The sequence below is a fragment of the Lepeophtheirus salmonis genome, chromosome 8 (assembly GCF_016086655.4).
Source record: "Lepeophtheirus salmonis chromosome 8, UVic_Lsal_1.4, whole genome shotgun sequence".
Taxonomy (NCBI): Eukaryota; Metazoa; Arthropoda; class Copepoda; order Siphonostomatoida; family Caligidae; genus Lepeophtheirus; species Lepeophtheirus salmonis.
Window position 1 is genome coordinate 4,132,291 of NC_052138.2, and position 27,238 is coordinate 4,159,528.

At 31.5% G+C, this 27,238-nt stretch overlaps 2 protein-coding genes and 2 long non-coding RNA genes across 4 annotated transcripts; 1 reads left to right on the top strand and 3 right to left on the bottom strand.

Moving 5' to 3' along the window:
- Positions 1-1,926: 1,926 nt before the first annotated feature.
- Positions 1,927-2,494, bottom strand: Polr2J (DNA-directed RNA polymerase II subunit RPB11). Its single transcript, XM_040717452.1, has 2 exons — positions 2,208-2,494; positions 1,927-2,147 (listed from the first exon to the last, which is right to left on the bottom strand). Exons 1-2 carry the CDS (start codon positions 2,433-2,435, stop codon positions 2,022-2,024), a joined length of 354 nt encoding a protein of 117 aa, XP_040573386.1. The 5' UTR covers positions 2,436-2,494; the 3' UTR covers positions 1,927-2,021.
- A 905-nt stretch (positions 2,495-3,399) lies between these two features.
- LOC121122464 (hydroxysteroid dehydrogenase-like protein 2) lies at positions 3,400-10,093 on the bottom strand. The gene is given in 14 exon segments (XM_040717454.2): positions 3,400-3,998; positions 4,838-4,963; positions 5,720-5,835; positions 6,143-6,263; positions 6,334-6,535; positions 6,589-6,665; positions 6,719-6,835; positions 7,067-7,186; positions 7,678-8,046; positions 8,102-8,310; positions 8,376-8,422; positions 8,424-8,590; positions 9,623-9,786; positions 9,839-10,093. Coding segments are annotated over 14 exon segments (1,977 nt in total). The 5' UTR covers positions 9,853-10,093; the 3' UTR covers positions 3,400-3,870.
- Positions 10,094-13,853: 3,760 nt separating this feature from the next.
- On the top strand, positions 13,854-17,557 carry LOC121122463 (uncharacterized). The gene is made up of 2 exons (XR_005865799.2): positions 13,854-14,369; positions 17,047-17,557. It is a non-coding gene; the product is annotated as an uncharacterized lncRNA (long non-coding RNA).
- Positions 17,558-23,431: 5,874 nt separating this feature from the next.
- On the bottom strand, positions 23,432-24,871 carry LOC121123196 (uncharacterized). The gene is made up of 3 exons (XR_005865935.2): positions 24,072-24,871; positions 23,654-23,910; positions 23,432-23,569 (listed from the first exon to the last, which is right to left on the bottom strand). It is a non-coding gene; the product is annotated as an uncharacterized lncRNA (long non-coding RNA).
- Between the last annotated feature and the right edge of the window lie 2,367 nt (positions 24,872-27,238).

Genomic DNA, 27,238 nt, shown 5'->3' on the forward strand with positions numbered 1-27,238 from the left:
CAATGGAGCTCTTATATCAAAGATAGCTAAAACTGGATGTAGTCTTACTAGTGACTCTCAAACTATCCCAATAAATATAACTACAGAAAATAATGTTAAATACTAACCAAATCTTGCTACTTGATTTCATAAATAGTAAAAATCCGTGAAAATATCTTCAGAGAAAATAATACAATTTCAAAGGCAATGAATAAAACTATCACTCGCCGAAGACCTGCCTGAACTACCATAGAATGCAGCCCCAATGAGCCCCTTCTGTTGAAATATCCAATCATTATTGAAGTATAATTAATATATAAAAAATACAGAAGTAAAAATCAAAACTCATATTTTATTTATAAATAAGCTTAATAGCCCTAAAACAATAAAACTGTCCCCGAAAGATCTTATTAAGGGTCAAGAAGACACATCTACAAAGTAGAAAGGGGACGAGTAATATTAGAAAAACAGATTTGAAGCTAACTCAATAATTATTTCCAAAATAATATTTTAAGAACTATAAAATATAAATATTACTCGTATTTTCGTAAACTGTGGCACATTATAAAGTTCCAATGTCTAGAGTTAGATTAATCATAAATACATCATAACCATGTAGTTTTAATAGGTCAAAACGAAATTATAAAACCAAAGTAAGCTTCGTAGTTAGAATTAATCATGTTGCAATTAAATAATGCATTTCAGGACGAAGAAATTGCAACTTGTACAGAACATGTATATCTGCAAGTTTTTGCAACTGTAGGCGTATCCAAACTGCTATGAACTTAACATAATATTGATCATTAATCTCTTAATTTCTCGAGGTTGGTATATACTATACAAAACAAATATTTATCGTGCAACTGCTTACAAAATATACAAGTCATGTAGTCTTTTTTTTCAATCTATTTATGGAACATAATTGAAGGAGGCCATTCTGGGGGCTCAAAGTTGATATTTTGACTATATATAATGTACAAGTTCAAATAAATCTTCATGGAACTTCCTCAAATGACTTTAAGAATATATAAACTTAATACTTATATTGAAAACTACTTTATGTTAATATTAAACAGTGATATTTGAATTAACTCAATGTAATATGTACTAAAAATGCTTAGATTTGTACATTTTTTTTTTGATTGATAGATTGGCGAAGAGAAAAGTAGGATAATCGGAGAAAAATATGTTTCTTTCCATTGCAATAAATAATTTTTATATACAATATGGAAAAAGGATTATATAACGACATAATAACATATTTTTAATAGATATTAGTGAGGCCGGTAATTTTGCCGTGAAGATTTTTCCCGCATGACATATTCGCCACCTTTTTATATTATAGATTTGGACTATTACTTTAGTCCTTACTGTTGCAACTCAGCTATAGATCAAAAGAATAAGACAAATGGAAAATAGTGAGAAAATAAAGAAGGAATAGTATTTATAAGGAAAAAGGAGTCACAGATCCGGGGTCGTTACTCTATTTCGAAAGGACTATTTGATTATTGGCACCTTACACATATTCATGATCTTATTTGATACTTAAAGAAATGTAAGAAACTCCATCGATATAAAGAAAGAAATGTTCTAACATTTACGACTAAAGGTAAAGTATGAACTCATAATATAAAAACATAAAAAGGCTACAAATATGTCATGGTGCAAAATTACCAGATGCGAAAATACTCGAAGCAAAATTAGCTAAAATTGATATTAGGGTCGGATATATAAAAAAAACTAGGCATTAGAGATATATATTTCCGATATAATATAAGGTTTAGGTTCTTTTATTCCTAATTTGACATCTAATAGTCGACTATTTTCCTTAATATGCATCTTTCAAAATAGCTGTCACGAGAAAACCCTCTATTATAGACTTGCCGCCATTATATTGGATGGATTATAAATTAACTTTTAAATGATTTTAAAACTCTGCAAATCGTATTAGTATGAAAATCCACGAATTAGTGCTTTATATTATATAATATCAAAGTCCTTCACAAAATATATTAATAGACAAAAAAGATAATTGAAGTAGATTAGTCAAAACGATCCGCCTTTTCCCGAACGGCATCTTTAAAGCTCTCCTCAAATAAGGATAACTCTGATATTAAATCCGTGATTGCGTTCATCAAAGCATCTAAAGGAGTATAGTCCGATGTAGTCTGCAAATAAATATACTTGTAAATGGAAAGGCATCATACTACTGCACACATGAACAAAACCTGGATTCGGAGAATGATCTTATTCTCGAGTGGATGAGGATTCTTATAGCCGGTGAAAAGAACATTGGGATCCTTGAGTAATTGATGACGAACCAAGTTACCTAAGGTATGATCTTCTTTATTTATTGTAAAAATGGAGGCATTAGGAACTTTTGTATCCTGCTCTTTTGTAATCTTTTTCTCTCCGTCAAAGAGTAAAAAGGATTCGAAGGTCGGAGGCGCATTCATAATTTATTTCAATTTGAAAGTCACTAGATTTAATTATTATTGTGTAATATTAATTCATGACGTCATAAGTTTTATGATAAAAAAATTCAGATGCCTTCTCCTATCCCCTTTTTAGCAATATAGCAATGAAGACAAGTGTTTCTAGTCTTCCTTGAATATAGCCACACATCGGACGCATACGGAATAAGTGGCTAGGAAGGAAAGATTGAAATGAATATTCCTCTTTTTGTATTCTTGACGGGAGAGCAAAATAATTTTATCATACAATAAACTTCGGTATTTTAATACCTGGTGATATTTTTGTTTTTTTGGCTTCTCTTTACATAACTTTTCATTGAGTATTTGTGGAGTTATTTGAGTTCAAAGAATTTTGTAAATTTCAAATTATTAAATTGAATTACAAAAATAGTTTTTTGTAATTAGAAAATCGAAGCAATTAACACATTTTCATAAATTCCACCAATAAAAACTCAGGAGTTAAAATAAAATAATTAAAGAGTGTAATGAAATATTATATATTATTTTAAATTTATAAACTAAACTTGCCCAGAAGCCACATGGCCGTAGACCAGTATTTAATTCTATATCTATTCTAGGTTAATATTAACCTTGGTTGCACCGAATTTTAAATGAGAACCATCCATTTTTTGAGATTGATCTAGACCGAACTTCTTTAAAGGCCCAAATTAACTCGGCACACTAAAAAATCATAACGGTCAACTCTACGACCGAAACCCAACACTTACATTTTGAACCTTCAACATTAACAAATTATTTGTACGAACATTCTTATTGTTAAGCATATTAAATAAAAGAAGGTGAATTTTCCTGACACCGATTTCTTATGCCTAGCATCAATTTAAGCTTAGATAGTTTCTGAAATGATCAGCTAACGAGTAAAATGTTCAATGATGTCAGAATGAACCATTTTTGTTCTACATATATGTTTGAATCATAATTACCATTTGTATAAAAACTTCAATTTTATTTTCCTATAAATAATTACTATTAAATTTAATCAGTCCTTCTACAATAGATAATAAGATTGCTTTGATAAAACAAAGGCTTCAAAATTTTCGATAAATGATGCAAGTCCTTTTATATACATAATACATACATTGCTAACACATACTCAACCTCTACTCAGAATGTATAAATAAACTATAAAGTCGTAGATAATTAAGAAAATAAAGACACACAGAGGGTTGAAGTGTGTCACACTACATAGAGGTACGTGAAACCATAAAAGAATCATTCAAACTACATTTTTCACAGATATAAGAGATAAAAACTAAAAGAAGGTCGGGAAAAGTAGTAGTAAGTAATAATTAGGATAATAAAAGTAGTAATAAATAAGGTTTATAATAGAGAAAATAATTGTGGCAGCGGAGTGACGGATTTGAATCTTCCTCCTAACGATGAATCCTTACACAGATTATGATGCTTCTTCACTCTTTTTGTCAGCAATTGCTTTCATGACTGTTTCCAGTGTCAGGGCTTTTGTCAAATCTCCAGAGACATTGATTTTTCCAGTCATGAAGGCGGAAGCAGGGGACAATTCACCTTTTTAAAAATAAAAAAACAGATATCAGACTTAGAAGGAGCCAAGCTCTGCAGTATTAGATTAGGAGAGGAGGAAACTTTTGCTAGAAATTTAAATGAAGGCATTTTGAAAAAATATTATAAAAAAAGTTTCACTTTGGGATATTTATAATAACATCAACTTTTCCTTCCTTCGATCTAAAAGGATGTTCCGTTCAGGAAATTGACGCATTTCATGATGTGACCATCAAGTATTCAGAAGTATTCAGTGAGTTGAACCAATTTGACTGAATTGTGCGTTTATTTACAAAAAAAATCTTGCTAATTGTCGTGAAAAAGTCTTTATTTGTAACATTGATTCAACTTCAAAGTAGAAAAGATGTCACCAGGTGCATTGTATAGTGCTCCATAATTCATATTACATTACAGTATAAAGAAAAAAAGGAGCACTGTATAAAATGAATTAAATCTTGCAACCGTTTAGTTCAAATCCTAATCATATTAAAAAAGAAGAAAAAAAAGCAGGAAATACTTTATATAAAATTTTAAAAACAAGAGTGCGAGTTTAGATGAGGTACAGCAGCGAGCTGAAGTACTCTATGGCTCATCAAAAACGGAGGTCGACACCAAGAATTTCTTAGGATGTTATCTTCTATATTATTAAAGCAAAACTTTTATGTTTATCGACGTTTAATAACTCCGGGCAATGCCGAGTACTACCGCTAGTTTATCTATATAAAAAAATACTTCAGAAATAGATAAAAATATTTCTTTTAAAAAACGTCATTAAACTAAATATCAACAAAAAGCGTAGGAACCTAGAAAATATACTTGAACCGGCCCTGGAAGGAACAACTTACGGTTAAAAAGTTTGAGCAAATTGCTGGACTTCATCTTGATGGTAACATCAGGTTTGCCACTTGGGGGATCACCTGTGCCGACTTGCCCGTCTCCAGATTTGAAATCAATGTAGTATTTTCCCTCATCTAATACGAAAAAAACAAAATGATTAATTATACTATAATTATAGGCCTCGAAATAAAGCATGTCGTGCGTCAACATAAAAACAATCTTAAATAAAAGTAAAGAAAAGGAGAAAATCCCAATTAATTTTTTTAGTTCATATATAATTACAGCTCAATATGTTATAGACAAATTAGAGTCGAATATAGGCTTATTATTAAAATTAATGGGATGAATTAAGATACCCAAGAATTTTAGTTATAGTAAAGAACCCGATATGGCCTTTTTCAAATCAAATCTATAATTTATGACTTTTATTTTTTGTCATAAGGATAAATTTTGATGTCTATGTAAGAGTGCAATTTGCAGCACATCCAAGGGGTTAGTAATAATAATTTCTTGATAGAAATTGGCGATAATTCGTGGAAGAATACAGACTGAGGTCCAAATTGTTGAAACTCAAAAATGGTAAATATTAGTGTTATTGTCTATATGTCCAATATCTAGAAGTCCAATATTGTTATATGTTAATACTTCAAAACCAAAGAATTTCAAACTGTTCAAAGGAATTTCTCAGATTCATTTTTTTCTAAAAATTAGAAAATCTCATTATTCATAGTGAAAAACATAGTTTCCAAACTTAGTTATGTAAAGTAAATATTTAAGTAACGAAAATTTGGCTCCAACCCCACGAAATGTAATCCACACTCAATTTCGAGAAAAATCATTCTCGTATGCTTTTGTGTTCACGGACCACACACATGTAAAACTATTGTTACCTTCGACATTGAAACAGTAGGTTGCCTTTACTTTTGCAACCACTTCCGCAGATGCAATTTTACCAATACGTTCAAAAATTTCAGGAACGGAGGAGAAAACTGGACCTCGCATATACCTATACAAAAGTGGACATCAATGCATGTTATTTCTTATCATAATATGAAAAATATGAGTGATCATAAGGACATGTAGGCCGATCAGTAAATGTTGATTAATGTATATTGAATTGGGTTTTATTCATAATTAAAAATAATTGGCCTTGATCTTTCCCAATTTTTAAAAATTGACTTGTTTTAAGGTAATTTGGAAAAAACCCTATAAACTGGACATTTCACGAGCCCAGGCAAAATGGAAAAAAGGACATGCCCGGCCATAAGAGGACAATTGATCACCCTAATCTAAAAGGCAATAATGCAACTTACGCAGATGTATGAAATTCAGCACGACTGGCTTTCATAACAGCCTCTAAGGCCATAGCTTTTGAAAGATCCCCGGAAAGTTTCAACTTGCCAGTCATAAATGCAGTGGCTGGTTTTAATTCTCCTATAGACAAAAGTAAGGAAACATAAAGTGAAAGTAGAGATAAATCAAAATAAAATTAAATGCAACTTACTATTAAATAATTTTAAAAAGTTTTCCTGGTTAATTGAAATCGTGACATCTGGATCTTCGTTGATGTTACTTTTTCCAATCAATCCATTTTCCTTCTTCAAATCAACGAAATATTTACCCTCTCCTTCAACATCGAATACATAGACTGCGTTCACTTTTTGAATCGTTTCGGAATTTGCAACTTCTTTTATGCGGTCAAAAACCTATAAAAATACAAATATGAAGGGAGAAAGCCATTAATATAATGCCTGTTTACTTGAGGTATATTAGTGTAAGTAGGAACGTCAGTGGACATCTCACTATAGTTTCTTCTTGGAACATATGTGGATCCAGCTATAAGATAATACACCATGAGTAGGGAAAATATAAATTAATATTGATTATACCTCGTGTATGGTACTGTCTCATATTTTTCATAAGCTTTTCAAAGGTCATAGCTTTTGCTAAATCTCCTTCGAGCTTCAATTTGCCAGAGAGAAATGCACTTTGAGGCTTTAATTTACCTATACAGAAAAAAGAGTAAGTAACGTACGTCAATACAATATTTAGTATTAAATATGTGATATATAATGTGAGCATTAATTGAAATGAATTGACGAAAAAGAAAAGAAAAAACTTAATACTTAATATGTAACGTCTTTACAATTTTAACTCGCTTTACAATCATAATTATTAAGTAAAATATGATTGAAAACTACCAGAATACACAAATATGATAAAATATTATTATAAACCTTCAAACATGGATTGAAAATCATTTTCTTCCAAAATAAAAGTAGCATCTGGAGATGAGGATGGAGACCCTTTTCCACATGACCCAGCACCATTTTTAAGATCAATAAAATATTCTTTTCCTATGAAATTAATTATATAATAAAATAAAGTCAACGATTAGATATCAAACTATACATAAATTAGCTGTCTTTTTTTGTCAATGAAATATGAAACTCCTTAATTTAAAAGATTATATTTTGTTATTGATACTTAATGAGTAGGCCTAAGGTTTCTCAATGATGTTTTTTGCTTAAAGAAGTGAACTATAGGTAAAGGAAGGATTCTAACCAAATTTATACCAAGGAAATTACCAGAGATGGGGGCTTAAGTCCACATTTTGAAGAATTGCGACTCGAAAGCTATTTTATACCTAACTCAAGAATAACCTTAAAACTATAGAGTCTTATATTATAATTACATACAAACTTGAAATTAGCTCTAAAGAAATCGTTCAACTTGCAGTATAAAGATTTTTTCCACCTCTGGAAAATTTCCAATGCTACTTTTAAAAGGCGTCAAAGTAACAAAAAAAGTCAATAAATCATATCCTTATATATGAATGATCCTTTACCTGACACTTGAAAGGCAAATACGGACTTTGTTTTACCAACAAGGTCTGGATTAATTTTTTGACCAATTTTGGTCATAATGGAATCAATACCATCCCTTTCTGATTTATCACTGGATGCATTTTCCTTCTTTACATCTCTGTCTAAAAAGAAATCAAGCATCAATTCATTTCCAGGAGCCACTGCATATCCATCAAAGTCTTTAACTCCTTCTTCCCGTAATATGTCTTCATCAATCGCAAAATGTCCTGTGTATTCCCTAGCAATACGATTTAAAATAACATAGGCTGCATCAGCCATAATATCAGGCTTTCTGCACTGACTACCAATGTCCTTTCCTCCAAGCATTTCCATAGCAGCAGTCATTATTGCTAATTGCATAAATATATTAGTCAACTGTTTAGTAGGACATAGGTAATCAATTACCTGTCTGAGGCCAAAGGGCATTCACACCAATTCGTTTACTTCTGAACTCTTCAGCCATTCCCAAAACACACATGGACATCCCATATTTGGCCATAGTATAAGCTACATGGTTCTTAAACCAAACTGGATTCATGCTCATAGGGGGTGATATATTTAGGATATGTGGATTATTCTTACTATCAATCAAATAAGGAAGACAACACTTGGATCTAGAACATAGGCGAATGAATAACGAGTTAATGTTAATTATTTAGCATCACGAAGAAGAGCTTACACAAGATATGTTCCCCGAGCATTTACACTATTCATGAGATCATACTTTCTTCATAGAGGTTTGCTGTGTACCCGTCAGACTAATAGCAGATGCGTTATTAATTAGTATATCAATACCACCAAAGGTACGAACGGCTAATTCTACGGATTGTTGAACACTTTCTTCAGACCTTACGTCAACAACGCAGGGTAAAGCCTTACCTCCAGCCTTTTCAACTAGAAATACATATTGATATCCAAAATTACTAACGTAATATTATTCCACTTCAAGCTAATGAACCCAAGAATTTGATTTGTTTTACAATATAAATAGTTACATATAAAGGTCATGCATTTACAATAGAGGCTCACATCTTAACACTTATAAGATATGCATATACGCAATAAATAAGTTGCATTCTACATAACTGCGTCATTGTAGATTGCATTTATAACTTATACATCAATCAAATAAATGTCGTAAAAACTACGTAGAATGCTACAAACCACACATTGAATACCATATAAACTTAAAATACTGAATAGAGCGTTTTCACTGACGTTATAAATTACACCATAATTGAAGGAGACGCCATCTTGGGGGCTCAAGTACATATTTTTAATACATCAACTGGACAAAATTGCAATAAATCTTGATTAAAAGCCATCGACTGGCTTTAAAAATAATAATTGATGCAAATATTAAAGAGTGATATTTGAATTATATCAAAGTAATATCCACTAAATAGCCTTAAAAATGCCTTGATTTGTACAACTATGATTGTTTTATGATCGATTAGAGACAAAAAAAAAGGAGAAGAATATTTAGAGAAAAATATCCGTTTCTTTCCATGATATAAGTTAATTTTTATCTATAATATGGGAATAGGATTGTATAATGATGTAATAACATATTTTTAATATATGTTAGGGTCCGATATATAATAAAATTAGGCATTAGAGGGATACACTTTTTATAGAAAAGTAAAGTTGAAGTCCTTTTATTTGTTTGTCCCATTTTGACATGGTCCAATAGTTCATTAATTTATTTCCTTTAATATTAATGAAAAAAAAGGTTTTTATTATAATAAAACTTGTTTTTAAGCCCCCCAAATGGCGGACATCAACAATGATGACGTCATTGCTAAAAAGCTTTAAATATCTTAAATAAACGGACATTTTAATTATTAGAATGAATGTCTACTCTAAAGTATGTCAACTGTCAAGGTCCAAATAAACGGACATTGATTTTCACCAAGCAAGACTTACTTTCTTCTGCCGCCGTGTAGATCGTTCCAGGAAGCTTTGGATGAGGCTCGCTAGTCTTTGCAGCAACCACAATTCTAGCTCCATCCTTGGCAGCCTTTAAAGCGATGGCTTTACCTATTCCACGGCTTGCGCCAGTTATGTAAATGGTTTTGCCGGCCAATTTCCTAGTTAATAAGTAATATTAAATTCACCATTAAATGCTATAAAAATTCTTACCCTGTGTTCAACATTTTCTATAAATTATATTTCTTCACTGATCCAAATATGTGACAAATTTTGAGTCTGAGAGATACACGAAAACAGTAGAAATAATAAATACTACCTAGTGAAAAAAGAAAAAAAAAAGAAAGAAAAAAAAGAGAGCGATGAATTTGGATTTTCCATAGTAGTAGCTTCACGTCCAATGAACTCAAAGAACACCAGGACTAGTAGGACTCGTAGTCCTTCACATCAGCCTTCTCCTACTACAATAAAGGAAATGAAAGAAAACGAGAGTGCGTTCGTTCACCTTAGGGATAGATGCATTTCATTTATGGATTTGAACTTGTATTTAACTGATAATTATTTGATAAAACCATTGTGACATTGGTAAACACCTTTCTTTCTTTTTATACCTATGAATCCCTGTTCCTTTTAATACAGTACATACTATATTATAAATGTAATATTGTACGGACTTTTTGAAGCTAGGATCCATGTGCATTACGGTTGAGAATCACTATTATGATAAAAAAATGTACATTTTGTCTCTATTTAATAAAAGTTTCATCATTTCCTCATATTGTAAAGGGCCTTCAATTGCTTTTAGTTTTTTACACCTCTTCTAGATTTTAAGTGGTCCTAAGTAGGGACTTCCATAGGGGTGGACTGGAGAGCCTGTAGCCTCCCCCCTGAAAAAAAAAAATTAAGGATTTTTTGCTTTTTACTAGAAATGTAATATTCGATTTAAAAAAAATGAATTTCTATTCTGTGAATAACTATGGATTTTTGAAATTTTTCGATTTTTTTCTCCAAATAAATTCCAAAAACCAACCTCTAAATATAATCCTGCAGAAGCTCCTACCCAGCTTCCTAGTCCCATGAAAAAAATCTAGAGTGCTATCAAACTGCTACCTGCCTGACGAAAATTCCGTGTATTTTTTAGCTGACCCATTTTTTTTGGAATTGTTAGTATGAAGATTGAATTTTCTTTTCCTTAGTATTTGTCATTTTCATTTAATTAGTGAGTTTTGAGCATCCTTTTCTAAATAAATTCAATTATATTAAAAAACAGATTGAACATTCGTGTGTGCTCATAAAAAAAACGGAGCGTAACCGTAATAGCGTAATGCTATTATACAGACCGTGCAGATAAATTTGAAGCAAGTTTATGGCCGTCAAAAGCAACAACAGTGATATCTACAAGTAGCCTTTTCCTCTGACGAGGTTCATGGTGTATTTATAACTTTCCAAAAAAAAAAAAAAAAAAAATCACTTCATGAGTATGGAGCACCAAAAAAGGTCAATTGTGACCGAACTGCCAGCCACCTTGATGGTCATAGGCGTAATTAGCATTGAGGGTCACATCATGCAGACATACTTCTTCAAGCCCAAGCACAACGTGAACAAAGAGGTCTAGTTGGATGGAAGCTCTGGATGGAAAAAGTGGCTAGAGGCAGAAGGTTTACCCTTCAGTAGGACTTCGCCTCCGCCCATGAGGCCAACAATGTGTAAGAATGGCTGAAGAAAAATGTAACTCATTTTTGGGACTTTAAGACATGGCCCTCATACTTAATCCTTGTGACTTTTATATGCAGGGAAAGTTGGAGGGGGAGGTCTGTGCAACCTTCCATAACTCTGGAGGCTTTGAAGTGATCCATAGGGTACGTGTCCAGCTCCATAGGCGCTGCAGAGGTCTCAAAGTCTGTTATAGCTTTCAAGTCCCGTATGAAGGTTATCCTTGAAGCAGGCGGAAGATATATTGAATAAAAAATATTCTAAATTGTCTCATGCTCATTTTTGTTAAATAAAGTATTCTCCAGAACCATTCACATGTCTCGCTCCCGTCTCCTTTTAATTCTCTTTCTTTCATAACAAAAATGTCAACTCTAATTATGACAAATATGTATCATCTCTAAAACTACAAACTTATTTTGGACCTTTCTCCCTTGTTTCTTTTATGATACATTCATAATAAAGCATCCTATGTGTAAAATGAACATATTTTGCATTCAAGATTATATATTGTATGTAGATTATTAAATAAAATAAAATAAATATATTTTTCTCGTTAAACAATTTCAAAGTTGAAATTTTTCATTTTAATTTCCTAATTTAGTTTAGTATTCAATGAATTGGAAAAATATGTAATCATTAATTAATTTCCCACTCTCTGAGATTATCCTTTGGAACATCTACTATTGAAATGCATTTCATAGATTATTGTATATATCAATAATAACTATCGATAGTAAATATATAATAGTCATAATTAAATATTATTTATGGATTCATATCAGGTTGTCAAAGGATAAAAAATCAAAATATTGATATTTGATAATATCACACTACGTAACACTAATGAACATGACATGGGAAAAATATTGCTATTACAAGTCGTTACATTCATTGTATCACGTAACCTTTCCTCCAAAAAGAAACATAAAAAAGGCCGAAATCATCTGGTAGTTTGTCAGATAAGTCAATCAAAACAACTGCTATTTATTTCTGAAGTAATCATATACAATCATTACCATATTATTTCGCTATAATTTTTAAAATGAATTAATATATATTTTTTATAATATTAAAATACTACATAGTATTTGATTTAATACTTAAATACGACCATGGTGTGTCGATAAGAAAATTGCAATGCAGCCTTGTTGACGTTAGCTCACAACTTTTTTCATGAAGTCACAACGGACCCAAGTTCAGTTTTACAGACTTACTCTCTACTGATAACTGATAAGTGTTAATTAATAGTTATAGATAAATAATAAGAGCCGATGGAGGGTAAAAAAGTTGTGAACTGCGTGGAAATACATTTAATTCATCGTGATTTGAATGGATCTTTTGTACGAATGATATATATTCATCCGCATCCACCCATCCTTTCGATTCCTAAAATTCATATTTAATACGTATTCTGATACTCTTTCCAACTTCATGTTAAAGGGATCTTGCCTCTTAGTCTTTGTGCCTCACTCGGTGGATATCATCTTATTTAATGGAAGAATCCTGCATGAATCCATGCACTTCACATCAAGGTCTAAGATAGTTACTTCTGAACTCGTGAACCATTGCCTCTACGCTCAAGAATTTATAAATTCTTCCAGATCTTTTACGAGATCATCGTATACTTCTACATATTCCATAAAACGACAAAATAATCGACTGAAAGATTCAGTGAGGAACATGGATAGTTCTCATCCTCCATCCACAGCTCCTTAATTGAAGTGCTTGGGTCTTTTTCTCCATAAGTTAACCCTGCTTCGTCTTCTATTTTGAGGAGGAGGAATCAAATGTCGTTTCAATTTCCAAACTTATTGACTCAGGAATCATCTTCTAAGCAACTAAATTACTTGTTAGCATATATGAATTTTACACTCGAAAAATGTGGGATCTTTACGAAAATAAATAAATTACTAAGCGTGTCCCATACGAACTAATTATAAGTTGTTTGATTGAATACAATATTTAAAATGTATCAAAATCATATTACGATTATTTGGTTAATTTGGTTTTATTTTAGACTTGCAAATGTTATTGAGATTCTTGTCAGGCGAGTAGAGACTATAAAATAATTTATATTATTAGTTGAATAACTATTATTGGTTTGTATTACTAACGATTCCATGCTATATAAAAGTGGGATGCTTTAAAAAACTTGATTTCCCTATTATTATTAATATATATATATCTCTAGAGAGATTAGTCAAAATCACAAGGCAAAAGAGGCTTATTCAATGTATCATATTCGGTTATATTAGCAAGATAATTGAACTCTATTTTTATTAAATTCAAGACAAATGACAAATTAAGATCTTATTGTTAGTTTATGCTTTTCAAATAAGCATTTCATATTCAGTGCATAATATTCACTTATTCTTAATATATTATTGATTTATTCGCTATACTATATTTATTTGAAAATATATGTTCTGAACTTTTTTTTAATATTTAAAACAACTTTTAATGTATATTTTTTAATAAATGTTAGTACCGTAATCGTCGGGGGGTAAAAATTTACACTAATAGAATTGTCTGATAACAAAGTAAATACTATAATGTATTAATACAATTAGTTATATAAATTTGAATTTCCTCCAGAATTGACTCTTCTGTGACGTCATCAAAGTAGCCAGTACAATTGTAAACAAAAGCAAAGAAATTTCTTATCGACAAACCTTATATATCCTTGCGACCCCTCGTCGCAAGGATATCAACAAGAAATTGTATTCATGTCCTTTGGGAAAAGGAGCATAAGTATAATATTTATATAACCTATTACTTCGATTATTTATGAAAGTGATTATTTATGTGATACACTATGATATGTGAACTTCGTAATGACTCTTTATCGGGCTTGGATATCAAGCGGAAAATAACCACTGTTCTTCGCTCCTTTCTTATTGTGCTTCAAAGACATCTTTAGAGCTCGCTTTTTGAAATAAACAAGAATGATTGTAGTGTATTATTAATCATTTTCATAAGTTTACTCCCGTATAATTTAAAGCAGCTGACAATGTATTATGAACTAAAAAAGGTATTACATAGGCTTTGGATTTTTATATTAGATTATATTATTTAAGAGCTTTCCTTTATAATTTGTCTCATTTATACTCTGTTATTAATCATGGCTGTTGTGCATTACGATTAGGTTGGTTGCCTACCTCTTAGTTTCAGGGGCGTCCGTATGATTATATTTTTTTTGAAAAAAAATGCAAAATTAAAAAATTTTATGAACAAAAATTTAAAATATTAAACTTTTTTGGAGAAAAAAAATTTAAAAATCCACAGCCATTCACAAATACTTAAATTTAATCAAAAAAATGTTAAAACTTAAATTTAAAAAAAAAAATAATTCCCAAAAATCCGTAGCTATTCTCTAGGAGCTATTTGATAACTATTTGTATTATTTTAGATACTAATTCTATCAAATATTTATGTGTATACAAAATATCTGGAGGGTCAGGGAGACCCTGATCCCTGGCCTTCCTGCAAACTCACCTAACGGTAACGACGTGTACTCTCATCGAGACCATAATCAGTCCTAAATCACTTTTATTTTTAATTAAAATCTTAATTGCTTATAGACTATAGTATTCCTTTTGGATTAACCTGGACTCTTCATATCTAACCAATTCTTAAGTCAAATGAACTCGAATTTACACATTAACAAATTCAAAAATTTAGAAAATGATGAAGTCAAAGAGAAATTGTTTAATACATTGAACCCAAGAGTGGATAAATACATGTTAATAATATTGACCCTTAATCCTTTAAAATCACTCAGAATGAAATGGAAATCCCTGGAACATGTAATATTGAACATTAGCCTTTATTAATATAATTGGGGGTATGTGTGTGTGTGTGTGTGTGGGAGGGGGATGTAATGAATAGGTATGGGGTTTTGATTTTGAAGAATGCGAAGAAAAAGTGAGTGCAAGACTTATGGTATTACTGAATTAAGACCTTTGTTGATATCAGCTGCCTGTTACATGATTTTGGGGGAAGAAAATGAATTACTACTATAAAAATGAGAACCTTTCTATATTTAAAATAGCATTAATGCAGGGAAAATATTATAATTATTCCTATTTAAAATCATATATGTTTATTTTATTATTCATTTTTGAAACAATTTACACCATGGATAGGAAAAAAATGCATACTTTAAAGGGGGAAATTAAACACGACGTCCTATTAAATAATGACGCAAAAAGAAAAAAGATCACACTCCGTTTTTCCTTTTCTAATCCTTAAGGTGTGTTTTTTTCCACACAAAAATCCCATCTATGTCATGAATACAATTGTACAATATAGGACTACTACTACGTTAAAAAAAAAGAACCCAAAAATTAACCTGATCACTATGGAGGGGGGGGGGCATATTATCAGGCATGGCGTTTTATTCGATTGGTTGCAAGCAACTATGATAGAAACGGAATAAACCCAAGTCCTATTCCAAAATATTTAGGCTTGCAAACGTTCCACTTTTTAGGTGTTCCCTTCAATTGACTGTTTTAATGCTCCGTTCAATTAATAAAGTAGGCTGAATTGATAGGTGATGTATACGCTTTTAAAATAAAATTATACATGTGATCATAAGTTTTTATGTTAGGAATATTCATTGTTTGGAATAAATTGGGAACTATTCAAACAAAGTTCATCAAGTGAACTAATAAATGACCTTTGATTCGTTTGGTTCAAATAGGGTGTTATGAATGAGAAATCACGCTTTTTGTTGTAAGGTTGATTGATGATTTTTTATATGTTACGATTTATACGCATTTGGTCCTAGCCAAACTGCAGCAAATAAAATTTTTAAAACCACTAGCTTTCAACTATTTTGATGAAATAATAACATATATGGACCAGATGTAGTTCTACTTTCGAAGATGCGATACAAATGATTTTTTATTTAAATTAATTTATGAGTCTCAAATATAATTATTGCAGACACTGTCCCCACATGTATGCGATACACATGTGATTTGCTCTGTTATTGTTTTCTACTAGGAATTTTAACTTTCTTTTTTTCTCCATCAAATTTGTGCTCCATTGTGATGAGCGACCTTGCAATTGCATAATGAGGTTAGTTAATTAAAAGAAAAAATATTGTATATTTCAGCTTAAACTTTAAAGGCAATAATTTGATATGATTCTTATTTGTAAAGCATTGACTAAAGAATATCGTTACTAAGATAATTATTCAAAATGGATGCTGCTAGTCTTTGAAATTCTTATCATTCTTAACGTTTTTGTAATGAGTATAATACATACAAAGATATCTATTAAATAAAAGGATGACCTACTTTGTAAAACTTAAAATATGTATGTGAGCAAGTGAGGTTGAGTGATTCTTAATAGAGTAAATGTATCGTATAAATATGGAGTACACAAGAAACACTTTTTGAAATAAAAAACATCTGTTTTCATTAATTTTCATCAGTGGATCGACTCATCGTACTTATTAATTAATTAATATTCTCAAAAATGATATTACTAGGATTTTTATTTTATATTAATTTACAAAAGTGCCTTTGCTTATAATTCGTGTTATTTCATACTAAGTCATTGATAAAATTAAGAATTCATGTTTACAATCATTATTAATTAATATCTAACTAATAAAACAGTTGGCAATAAGAAAAATAAAAAAAACCAGCTACTCTATGTTTTTTCAAAAAAAAAAAAAAATAATAATAATTTCCTTTTAGACAGTCGAGATTGAGAGTGAATAAAAAACTCGACGTGAGAAGTATGGAACCATGGGATACACCAGGGAACCCTCTAGAAAAGGTGTATGCATTCCTTTTAATATTTTACAATTTATCAAATAAAAAATATTTTCATTTAACGTATTTCAACTCCCCCGGATAGAATGAAAATTGATAACATCAATATAAATATTTCAGGATATTCGAAGAAAACAAGATCGTTTATCAAAAGAAAAAAAATATTACTACACAATTGATATTTTAAATACTTATGTTAAAAATAATGAAGAAAAATGAGTCATAATATCACTAAATGTTATTTACTTACTACTTGATTACAATTCCTATTTATAAAGTAGTGCTCAACGTATTTCAAGCAAATTTTATAAGAAACAAACCATGTAACTCATGGGCTTAAAAGTTCCGGCCTTAACAAAGAATGCATGTTTTTTTCCCTTCAAAATTGCCTATATTCATCAATATAATATAATCCCCATCAAGAGCAACACGATCATTCTAGCCCCACTTTATCATTTCAATGCCGCTTTATCTTTTACCTCAAAATAGTCATCTGTTTCAGCGAATGATAAGCTCTTCATTGGAGTAAATTTTTTAGGTCTGCGAACAGCCAGTAGTTGCTGGGATCCAAATCTGTAGAAAATGTTGGTTGCAGAAGCAATTTGAAGTTCAATTAATGTAGTCTTGCTATTCTTTTGATTGTCTTGTGACACAGCAGTTTCTTCTTCTTCAAATGGGCTGTTTTCCGTAATTTTGTGCTTCAAACGCTCTCACAACGCTATATAATATTTACATTTGAGTGCTGATGCTATTTCCTTTCTCAAGGTAGTCTATGAATGTTATAACTAACGAATCCTAAAATACTAAGCCCATAACAGGGGGTGCATGAAGGATTTTTTTTTTTTTTTTGGGGGGTTAGCATGATTTTTTAGGAGATATTTTTTTTTTTTGCCTTCACCAATACTTAATAAATCAATAAACTCAATTTCTTTTGGGAGAAAATATGAACCGAAAAACAAGGTTATTTTACATACTTTTTAATACAAATGCATTCAAGTTTTCCATAAAGGCTAAAAAATTATCCTTGGCTACTTCTGAACAAACCTATTCACAACTTCTTCCTTTTCTATCTTAATACTTTTATTAAATTCCAGACTGATAAGTGTTGTCAGTCTGGAGAACTTCATGGTCGATCTCATAACTATTTTTATCCTCCTAAGACAAGAAAGTCTTCATTCTGCATCACAGGCTGTAACTGTTAGGGTGCAAACAATTCTCAGTAGCGTGTAAATATTTGGAAAAGTATCCCCATCACAAATGTTCAGAGCAAATAAGAGATAGATAGGCTTACCAATTGAATTTTCACACCTTATTTTCCACATCTCAAGCTCCATTTCCAAACTTTCGAATCTTGGCAAGTCTTCTTTGTAGATACCCAACTTTTGGATGAGATTTGAAAGATCACTTGATGTAGTTTCTTTTGGTGATAAGGTTAAGTAAAAGTTAAAAAAGACTCATGACATGATTTGATGGCTCAGATAATCTGGTACTCATTTCTGAAACGACAATATCCAAAATTGGAATAATAATGGTTCTTTTGGACTTGAATCAGGAGTGTTGATCCTATATCTCTGTAATGAAGTCCTTCTTGGTACACATTCTTCTCCTCGAACTATCTCACTGAACGAAAGAATGTCAAAGTTTAATATGGAAGCAACTATTCCTTGGACAGAGGAGAGAGTTACTCTATCCCGTTGCAGGACTCCTCCAGTAAAAATTTGTTCTTTTCATCGTCACAGTATATACAGTATGGGGAATGACTATAGTTTCACACGCAGTGACAAGACTCTCTGATAGATCAATAAATTTTTCGATCCCATCAAATCTCTCACACCATTTCGTCCCGAAGAGTCTAATTTCTTCACACTATTCTTATTTTCAGAGAGCTAGACAATTACTTTTTCTATATATCTCTGCTGTTTAGGAAAATAATTAAAGGAAGGGACTACTTCATTAACCATTGTGATAAAATTCCAAATTTGCTGCACCTTGCTGGCATTTGCAATCATCAAATTCAATTTGTTGCCATTACGTGACGAGTACAGTGATCCTGGAACACCTCTCTTGTTCCTTTCTTGCATAACATCGATGTTAGATGATATGCTATTAGTAATGTGATAAGACTCGCCCCTAATATCCTCCTTTTCAGACCCAATGCATTGAGCCTCATATATATCTTATCCTGCAAATGCTCAGTGGTTGTTCTCGCCACATATGATAAATCTAGAAATTTGTCATAAACATTTTTTTCATAATATCCCTAACAATAACTCGAGTAAAAAGATGTACATAGCGCAAGTGAACAATTTTATTCCTAACAGTATTCATGTAATTTTTTTTTATTGATATATTTCCTGAGTCACTTTACAGAATATGATCTACAGCAATAGTTCCTATACTTACTTTTTTTATTTCAAGGGTGCAGATTTAAAATAATATACCATATAAATGAATGGTCAACAGTCGTATAAACATAATTTTCTCCTCTTATATTAGTAAATTTCCTAATTGTACTATACATTGTCACAATTTGTTTGCTAAGTTTTTTTACTAATTTTTGACTTGAATCTTCCTATTTTTTTGGAGAGAGTATAACCCCCTAGCTCCCCTCTGCATGCGCCCCTTCCATAACCTTTCCAACTTTGGAAGAGGCTCATCAGTTTCAGTCCACTTTTGTCCACTCGGTGAAATTTGTTTTGATTCAGGAGTGAAGTGTGCATCCATTGTCACATACCAACGTAAGAATTCCGGTTTGTTATGTTTAAACATGACCGAAAATTGCTCTAAATCATCAGCACGTTTTTTTTTTCTGGTCAATAGTGAGTCAACGCGACACCCACTTTGGAACAGAGCTTTCTCATGGACAAATGCTGATTCAATATAAATGCAACACGTTCTTTTGATAACTTTACGATGTAAGCTAACTCACGCAATTTCACTTTCTGATCATTCAAAACAATTTTGTGTATTTTTTTGATGTTTTCTCGTTTGTACCCACCTCATTTGGATGCCCACTGCGTTTTGCATCATTGGTGTCTCTATGCTCACGATTGAGGTTAGTGAACTGAGGTTTGATTTTTTTTTTCTGATGGTACAGAGTCCCATACCACTTTTATAGCTGTTGCCTACCTGGAACAGTATTTTTTTCCCATCAAAAAGCAGTGTAAAATTAAAACACTATTTTTTTTAATCCATTGATTTGGAAATAACAAAAGTAGCGTCCCACTTAGCACAATAACTCAAAAACTAAGGATCCGATTGTCATGGAATTTTGACAGCTGTCTTTTGACTGTCATCTATGTGTGAAACTCGGGATTTTTCAGCCCATGTGCTAATTGTAAGCATCCTAGTTAGCAAAATGCAAAATAGGCCGTAAACTTTACAAAATTTTAATAAAAAGGCTCAATTTGTTTGTTAATTTTTTTCCCCTTCCGATATACACATGCAAATTGTTTCTGCCATGGTATGAAATAATTTTTTAGCTAAAAACAAGTTATTTAATTATAATTTGTTTATTCGTGAAGTAACTCTAAACCCAGTCCCCATGACGTTTGAGATCATTAAGGAGACTCATACAACGCTCCATATGGAATTGTCGATGCTCTTGAGTAAAGAATGGTCTCTCCTCAAACCTTTTTGACTTCTACTGTGCAGCCTTGACCCCCATTGACACTGTATTATTACAAAAATAGTCACTAAGTGAAAAAAATAATCGCCCAAATGCTGCCAAATTTGACTAAATTTAGCTGGAAATCGGCTAATTTGACAATGGGAGGAGCAAACCAAAATAAAACAGAAATTAAACATGTTCATTACTAACTGTCTCAATATATTTTCCACAAGGTTATATATAATATTTACATTCGTCTCAAAATCAATTAACGACCCCATATGGATTTATGCAATCAGGTTGGGAACCACTGATCTAAAAGAAGTTTTAAAGATAGGAGATTTTCCATAATGGTGTCAAATGACCATTGCTCACCCTTCAGAGGTAAAACATTATTTATTGTATAGTACCATCAAGTTGATGATTTTAACAAAGGATCTGAATCTTATCATTTCTTGCTTCGTAGAAGGACTTGAAGAGGTAAATAGTGTCAAACAAAGGAAATGTTTTTTTTTTTTTTTTGTGACAGAGGTGTTTCCTTTGCATATTTGTTCAATATAGAGTTTGTTCATTTATAGCTTGTTCATTACGGGTTGATATCACTATGAAGAAAATGATATATTGCAAAATATGTCACTACAAGCAATTTCTCTGTTCATAAAGCACAGTTTTGGAAGTTTATTCTTGCTTTTCCTTTTGATATAATTTTCCATTTGAGTTTTCATAGCCGCAGGAACTGAAGGTATATTTTGTCAAATATAAGGTTAATGATTCAATTCTTAGAGGCAAGATTTTTTATTCATTCTCCTAAGTAGATTTTGTTAACTCAGGAAATCCTTAATCTAAATTCAAATTGATAAATTTGTATAAATAATAGATTGAATGATTGGCTTACAAACATCGGTGTTTTATATCAATTACAAATGAATATTGGTAGCCTCTGTATGTAGAAAAAAAAGAGGAACTTGATTTTAAAACATACTTCCATTTGTTTAAGTATTTTATGGATACACTAACAAGGGATTGAACAGCCAAAAAACAAAAAAAAACCATATAAATTAGTCGTCATAACAAATAGTGTTGTGTCAGTCCTTATTTATTCGGTGCAGTATAGTCTAGTCCTAGTACCGTTCATATCAGTCGTTGGGAACGGTCCTTAAGACCGTCGGTAATCTGGCCTGGTATTACTAGAACTGATAATAAAAAGAAGAAATTTTAGTTGAGTGTTGTTATCAAGGACCAAACTTTGTAAATTTTAGGATTGAACTGGACGAGACTGTAGTCTTAAGTTCCAAATAAGGACCAACAAAACACTAATAAAAAATATAGGTACTTGCTCTTAATAAATCATATAATTTTTCATGTAGGAAATGATATGACTAGGGATGTGAAAATTGTCGAAATTTTCGTGATCTAAGAGAAGGGAATCCTTGAGTGTACATGACAGTGTGATTATCCAGAACCAGCATGGACCTCAGCCAACTAGATGGGATAGTTCGGGTAAAGTAGTAGAAGTTGGATGGCACGATCAATATAAAAAGATTATTCTCGACGCTTGACTAAAAGGAACAGGCGTTTTCTGTAGAAACTTGCCAGGATGGAAGCATGGGATATTTACATTTATAAAAAAAAATGACATTTTTATTGTCTTAAAATATCACGGAAGGGGAAATTATATAACGTTAACTGGGAGCCTTACAGGTTATTTAATTTAGAGTAAATCCTGAAGTTGTGTTCTGTTTTAAAAGAGGCTTCATGTGGAGGGTTTATTTACATAATTATATACTTTACTGTTAGTAAGCATATTAATTAATGACGGGTAATATATAATTATAAATCTCTTTTAGCACATAATCACCTTGGAATATATTGTTTCTTCAAGAGGATTTTTATTCAAAAAGTACCTCTTGCCTAGTCCTGTACTGGTCTAAAAATGATTCAAGATTTGTGTTATTCTGGGCCAGTAAAAAAATATGACTAGCTCTGTTGGCTTTTTACAACCGCTGATCATTGCATAATAATCCATTGGAGACGCTCAAATTGCACTTAAATTCGCCAAAATTGATCTTGATAATAAAAGAATGAGAAATGGATAAATTTTATTTGAAATACGATATCACCAGATTTCAAATAAAGATTCTAAACTATAGCGACAATTCTTGGGTATCATAACTCATTCAACAAATTTACTTTTAACTTAACTAGTTCATTATTTAAACAGCATTATTTTAACTATAGATTAACTAATAATTTTTTTATTTTTCAAAATTAACTTTTATCTGAACTAGTTGATTTTTTATACTGCATTATCTCGACTTTAACTTAACTTGATAAAGTTTAAGTTTAAGTGAAAATCTGCAAACACATTGTTGATTGTTTCATTACACATTTAGTCTTCTCCGGTAGTTATCATACGAAGCAAACTTCCCTTGCCTAGCTGTTTCGCTTCAAAACAGAAGTTGTATGAGGTTGAATCTGTATTTTTTTCTTGGTCGTTCAATTGGAAGTGGAGAAAATCCCAGACATAAATAGTTATTTTTTAACATCGAAATGGACTCAAAATTAACTTTAACATAATTAGTTAATTTTTATGGAAATCGAAATTAACTTTAACTCAACTAGCTATTAAAAGATAAAATAATAATTAACTTTAACTTAACTAGTAAATAGATAAGTTAATTTACCCGTTACTGCTATTAATATGCTCAAATAATGTAAAAAAATAAATTGGGATTTTCTTCTTTTCTTCATTTTTCTTCAAGATTGTTTTATGTTGACCCACCACATATTTCATAGATGTTATATAAAAACGCATTTATTCATTATTCCAGGAATCTGAAGAATGAAGAGGATAAGATTAGAATCTGTCACCGAATCAAGTGTCTTAAGTCGGAATGGATATATATTTGAATCTAAAACCTGCTCCGACGTTTCTTTCCTGGTTGGAGGAGATAAGGAAGAATTTCCTGAGATAATTTCAGCCCATAAGTGCATACTTGCATCTGTCTGTTTAGTTTTTGACTGGTTGTTCAATGAAGATTTTATGGAGTCACGGAAACTGGGTTATTTAGAGATTCCTATACCTAACGTAACTCCTTCTACGTTCAGGGAAGTATTGGAATGGATGTACACGGATGAGTACGATCTGAGTCTTGATAGCGTCTCACCTCTTCTCTCTGTTGAAAAATATGATTTAGCAAGTCTCTAGCAAGAATGCATTTCTTTTGTTGAGGGTGTCTCTTTGGAAGACCTCTGTTTCATGTTCACTCAAGCAGTAATACATTGAGTGATACATTTGGTGTCATGGATCAATAAAGATATCATTTACAACCCGTACCTATATATCCCTCAATCCACACTCTGTTCTTGAATTTAAAGACAATACACTATTGCTGAACATTTTGTCATCTGATAAACTCAACATGGATGTGATAGATGTTTTTAATATTGCCATTCATTGGATATTATCACAGAACCTTCTTTATAGAAATGCATAAAAGAGATCCTAGGACCTACTTTCTATGCTATTTGGTTTCCTTTTCTTTCTGTAGATCAATTTTCAAATCAATGACTATTAATGGATCCAGGAATTCAGGCACTTGAATCAAGTCTTTCAACTGCCTTTTCAACAAACCCAGAGTTCGTACGTGTAATAGATTTATGGTAATTGATCAATTCTCTATATCCATCTTAAAGCATTCCTTGGTGTTTTTTGTGGATCGTTCTCTCAAGATCTATGGCTCTGGAGTATATAAACCCTCCCAAAAATGCTCAGCCCACAGTGAAGAGAATGAGATCTTGAGTGCTAAAATATTTGACGTAGAATATTCTCTGACATATCCAATAAAAAGGATTTACTTGGATAATCCCTTATATATAACTCCAAGAACGCGTTATGGCCTCTCCCTTGAGTATGATGAATCATCGTTAAATGTGGATAGTAAGTATGGATGGGAAGGAATAATGAAATTGTTAGTCGATGGAGTTACTTTCAAGTTTGAGGACTACATGAATAATAGCAACAAAGTTATAACTCTAGTAAAGTGTCAGATTCCATGGATCTGCTTGAGTCGACTCCCTTATTTAAAATAGAATTACAGCACTTACTATTGATATTTATTTACTTTATAATAAACTTATATATGTACAAAAACATACTGTTTTTGTCTATTAGAAAAAATAGATATTAATATTTTGAAGAAATGTTTTCCTTATCCAAGATTGATGGTGGTTCTTCTTCTTAAGATTATTATTCTTTTTTGCTTTGAACATTCATTTTATGTTTGTATAGCTATGTTTTTAATAAATTATGACATTAATATAGTAGACTACTATCAAACAGGTTCCCCCACCGTTGTTAAAAGTGGAAGGACCAATAACTGTTATTTTTGAAAAAAATATGAAAATGGAAAGTCACAATCTTTTTGTAATTACAACCTTATTTCTTATTTTCTAACATAGTTATCATTATTCTTTTATTATAGAAAAGAGAACCAATAAATCTGAAGTAATTACTACTAAGTTAAAGACGAAAAGTAACTCTGAAGATTCGTTACGGAGTTATAAGTGTAGCTCCTAGTCGGTCTATAAGTAGAATTGAGAATCGACCTCGTTTTAATTCCTGCCTATATCATTGCTACATAGGTTGTGGGATTGGTGTATAATTGTGTTGGGTCGTTCAGAACTGAATAAACTGGACCGAAACTCAATCGGTCTAAACTGAATGAGTGGATGGACCGCAGTCTAAACCGATAAAAATTAGAAAGAAAACATGTGACGTCACACACCTTTTACCTGATATATATGATAGTGATAATTCATTTCGTTGCTATTTTCAAATATTGTCCCTATAGGACTTTTAAGACAAGACAGGTTGAGATCCCTTTTATACGTTATATGGGAGCTTTGTTGAAATACATTCGGTTTAAGTTAGTAATTTTACGTGGCATGTTCCTTCTTTAGTGACCCCGATTTTAACTGCAAAATAACTTCTACGCGTTAAAAGACCTTTCCCCTGAGCGTGATTGCCTCGCTATTTCCGAGCGCAATCCTGCCAGCGAAGACAATACCGTACGATGATCCAATATACGACTCCCAACGACGAGGAGGATCTGGAGACCTGGTTCTTGAGAGCAAAGTTCATTTTCAAATCCCATAAGGTAAATGAGTGTTCTGAAAAGCGTCGTACGATGGTCAAGCTGGATATATCTGCTCGCAGCTGATATGATGAAACGTCGTTGCAGCTAAGCTCCTCTTCTCCCAAATATTCTTCAAATGATCAGGGTGACCACATTTATCTGAGTATTTTTATAACATAGCGTTTATTGAATCTAATGCCAACTGTCATGACGTCATCAAATGTAAGTTTTTTTTGTGGGGTTTGATGATTTTCAAGTTATAAAAACAGGACGATTAGTCTCCTTAATTTAATATACTATGGGGAAAAACTTCAGTAAAACCAGTATAAAGGATCTCTTATGAAAGGGGCGTCCACAAGATTATATCTTGGCGAGTTTTGGTTTTTGGAAAAAAAAATTGAAAAAATATATTTTATGGAAAAAAATTTCAAAGATTTGGTTTGAAATAGTAAATTTTTTGGAAATGAGATACCAGGATCTAAATAAAAAGCTATCCATTCACAATAAGTAGATAATTTTAATAGATATTTTTTTAAATTACACATTGAATACACTTTATTTTTGTTAAGCCATGCTCAAAGATAAAACTAATTATTGTCATAGTCAAGGGAAAAAATTGTAATAATCATTGAAAAAATAGTAATTAGAAATAATAAAAAAAATATATTACAAAATAAACGCCGTTCATTTTTTCCCCGTTCATCGTTTATTCGTTCAAAAATGAACGTAAAGCATGAACGCCGTTCATTTATCAATTCAATCTCTAAGCCTGCTGTGATATATTTTGAGGGGAGAAAATGAATTACTTCTATACAGAAGATAACCTTCTACATTTAACACAGTATTTGTTTAAGAAAAATATTATAATTATATTTAAATTAATTTATATTTATTTTATTACGCATTTTTGAATTCATTTATACCAAAGAAAGGCGATGATTCTTCTCTTAGAGGAAGATCTTAATATCTCACGGCTTGTTAAATGATGAACAAAAAAACAAACAACAAAAAGCACACGCATCGACAGTTTTTTCTTTTCTAATCTCTATACTTAGTTTTCTTTTTACATACATCCCTCCTTAGTGATGAGCCAGGGAGTACTTTAGTTTCTAGAACGCTCACTAGCCTTGCTTTATCTACACACGCTACTTATTGTATCAAAAATGGATCGTCAAAATAAAAAAATGAAAAATTTATGGATTTTATTTGAAAAGCCCTATCGGCGTCAAAATAAGTATTTTAAATCTAAAATAGGCTCTAAACTATAGCTAAAATTCTTGAGTTATCCCTGAACTTTTCTCTGGCCCAAGGTAGTCCTTCCTTATCCAGAAGTTCCATGTAATCATCTGCATTGAGCCCCACCTTC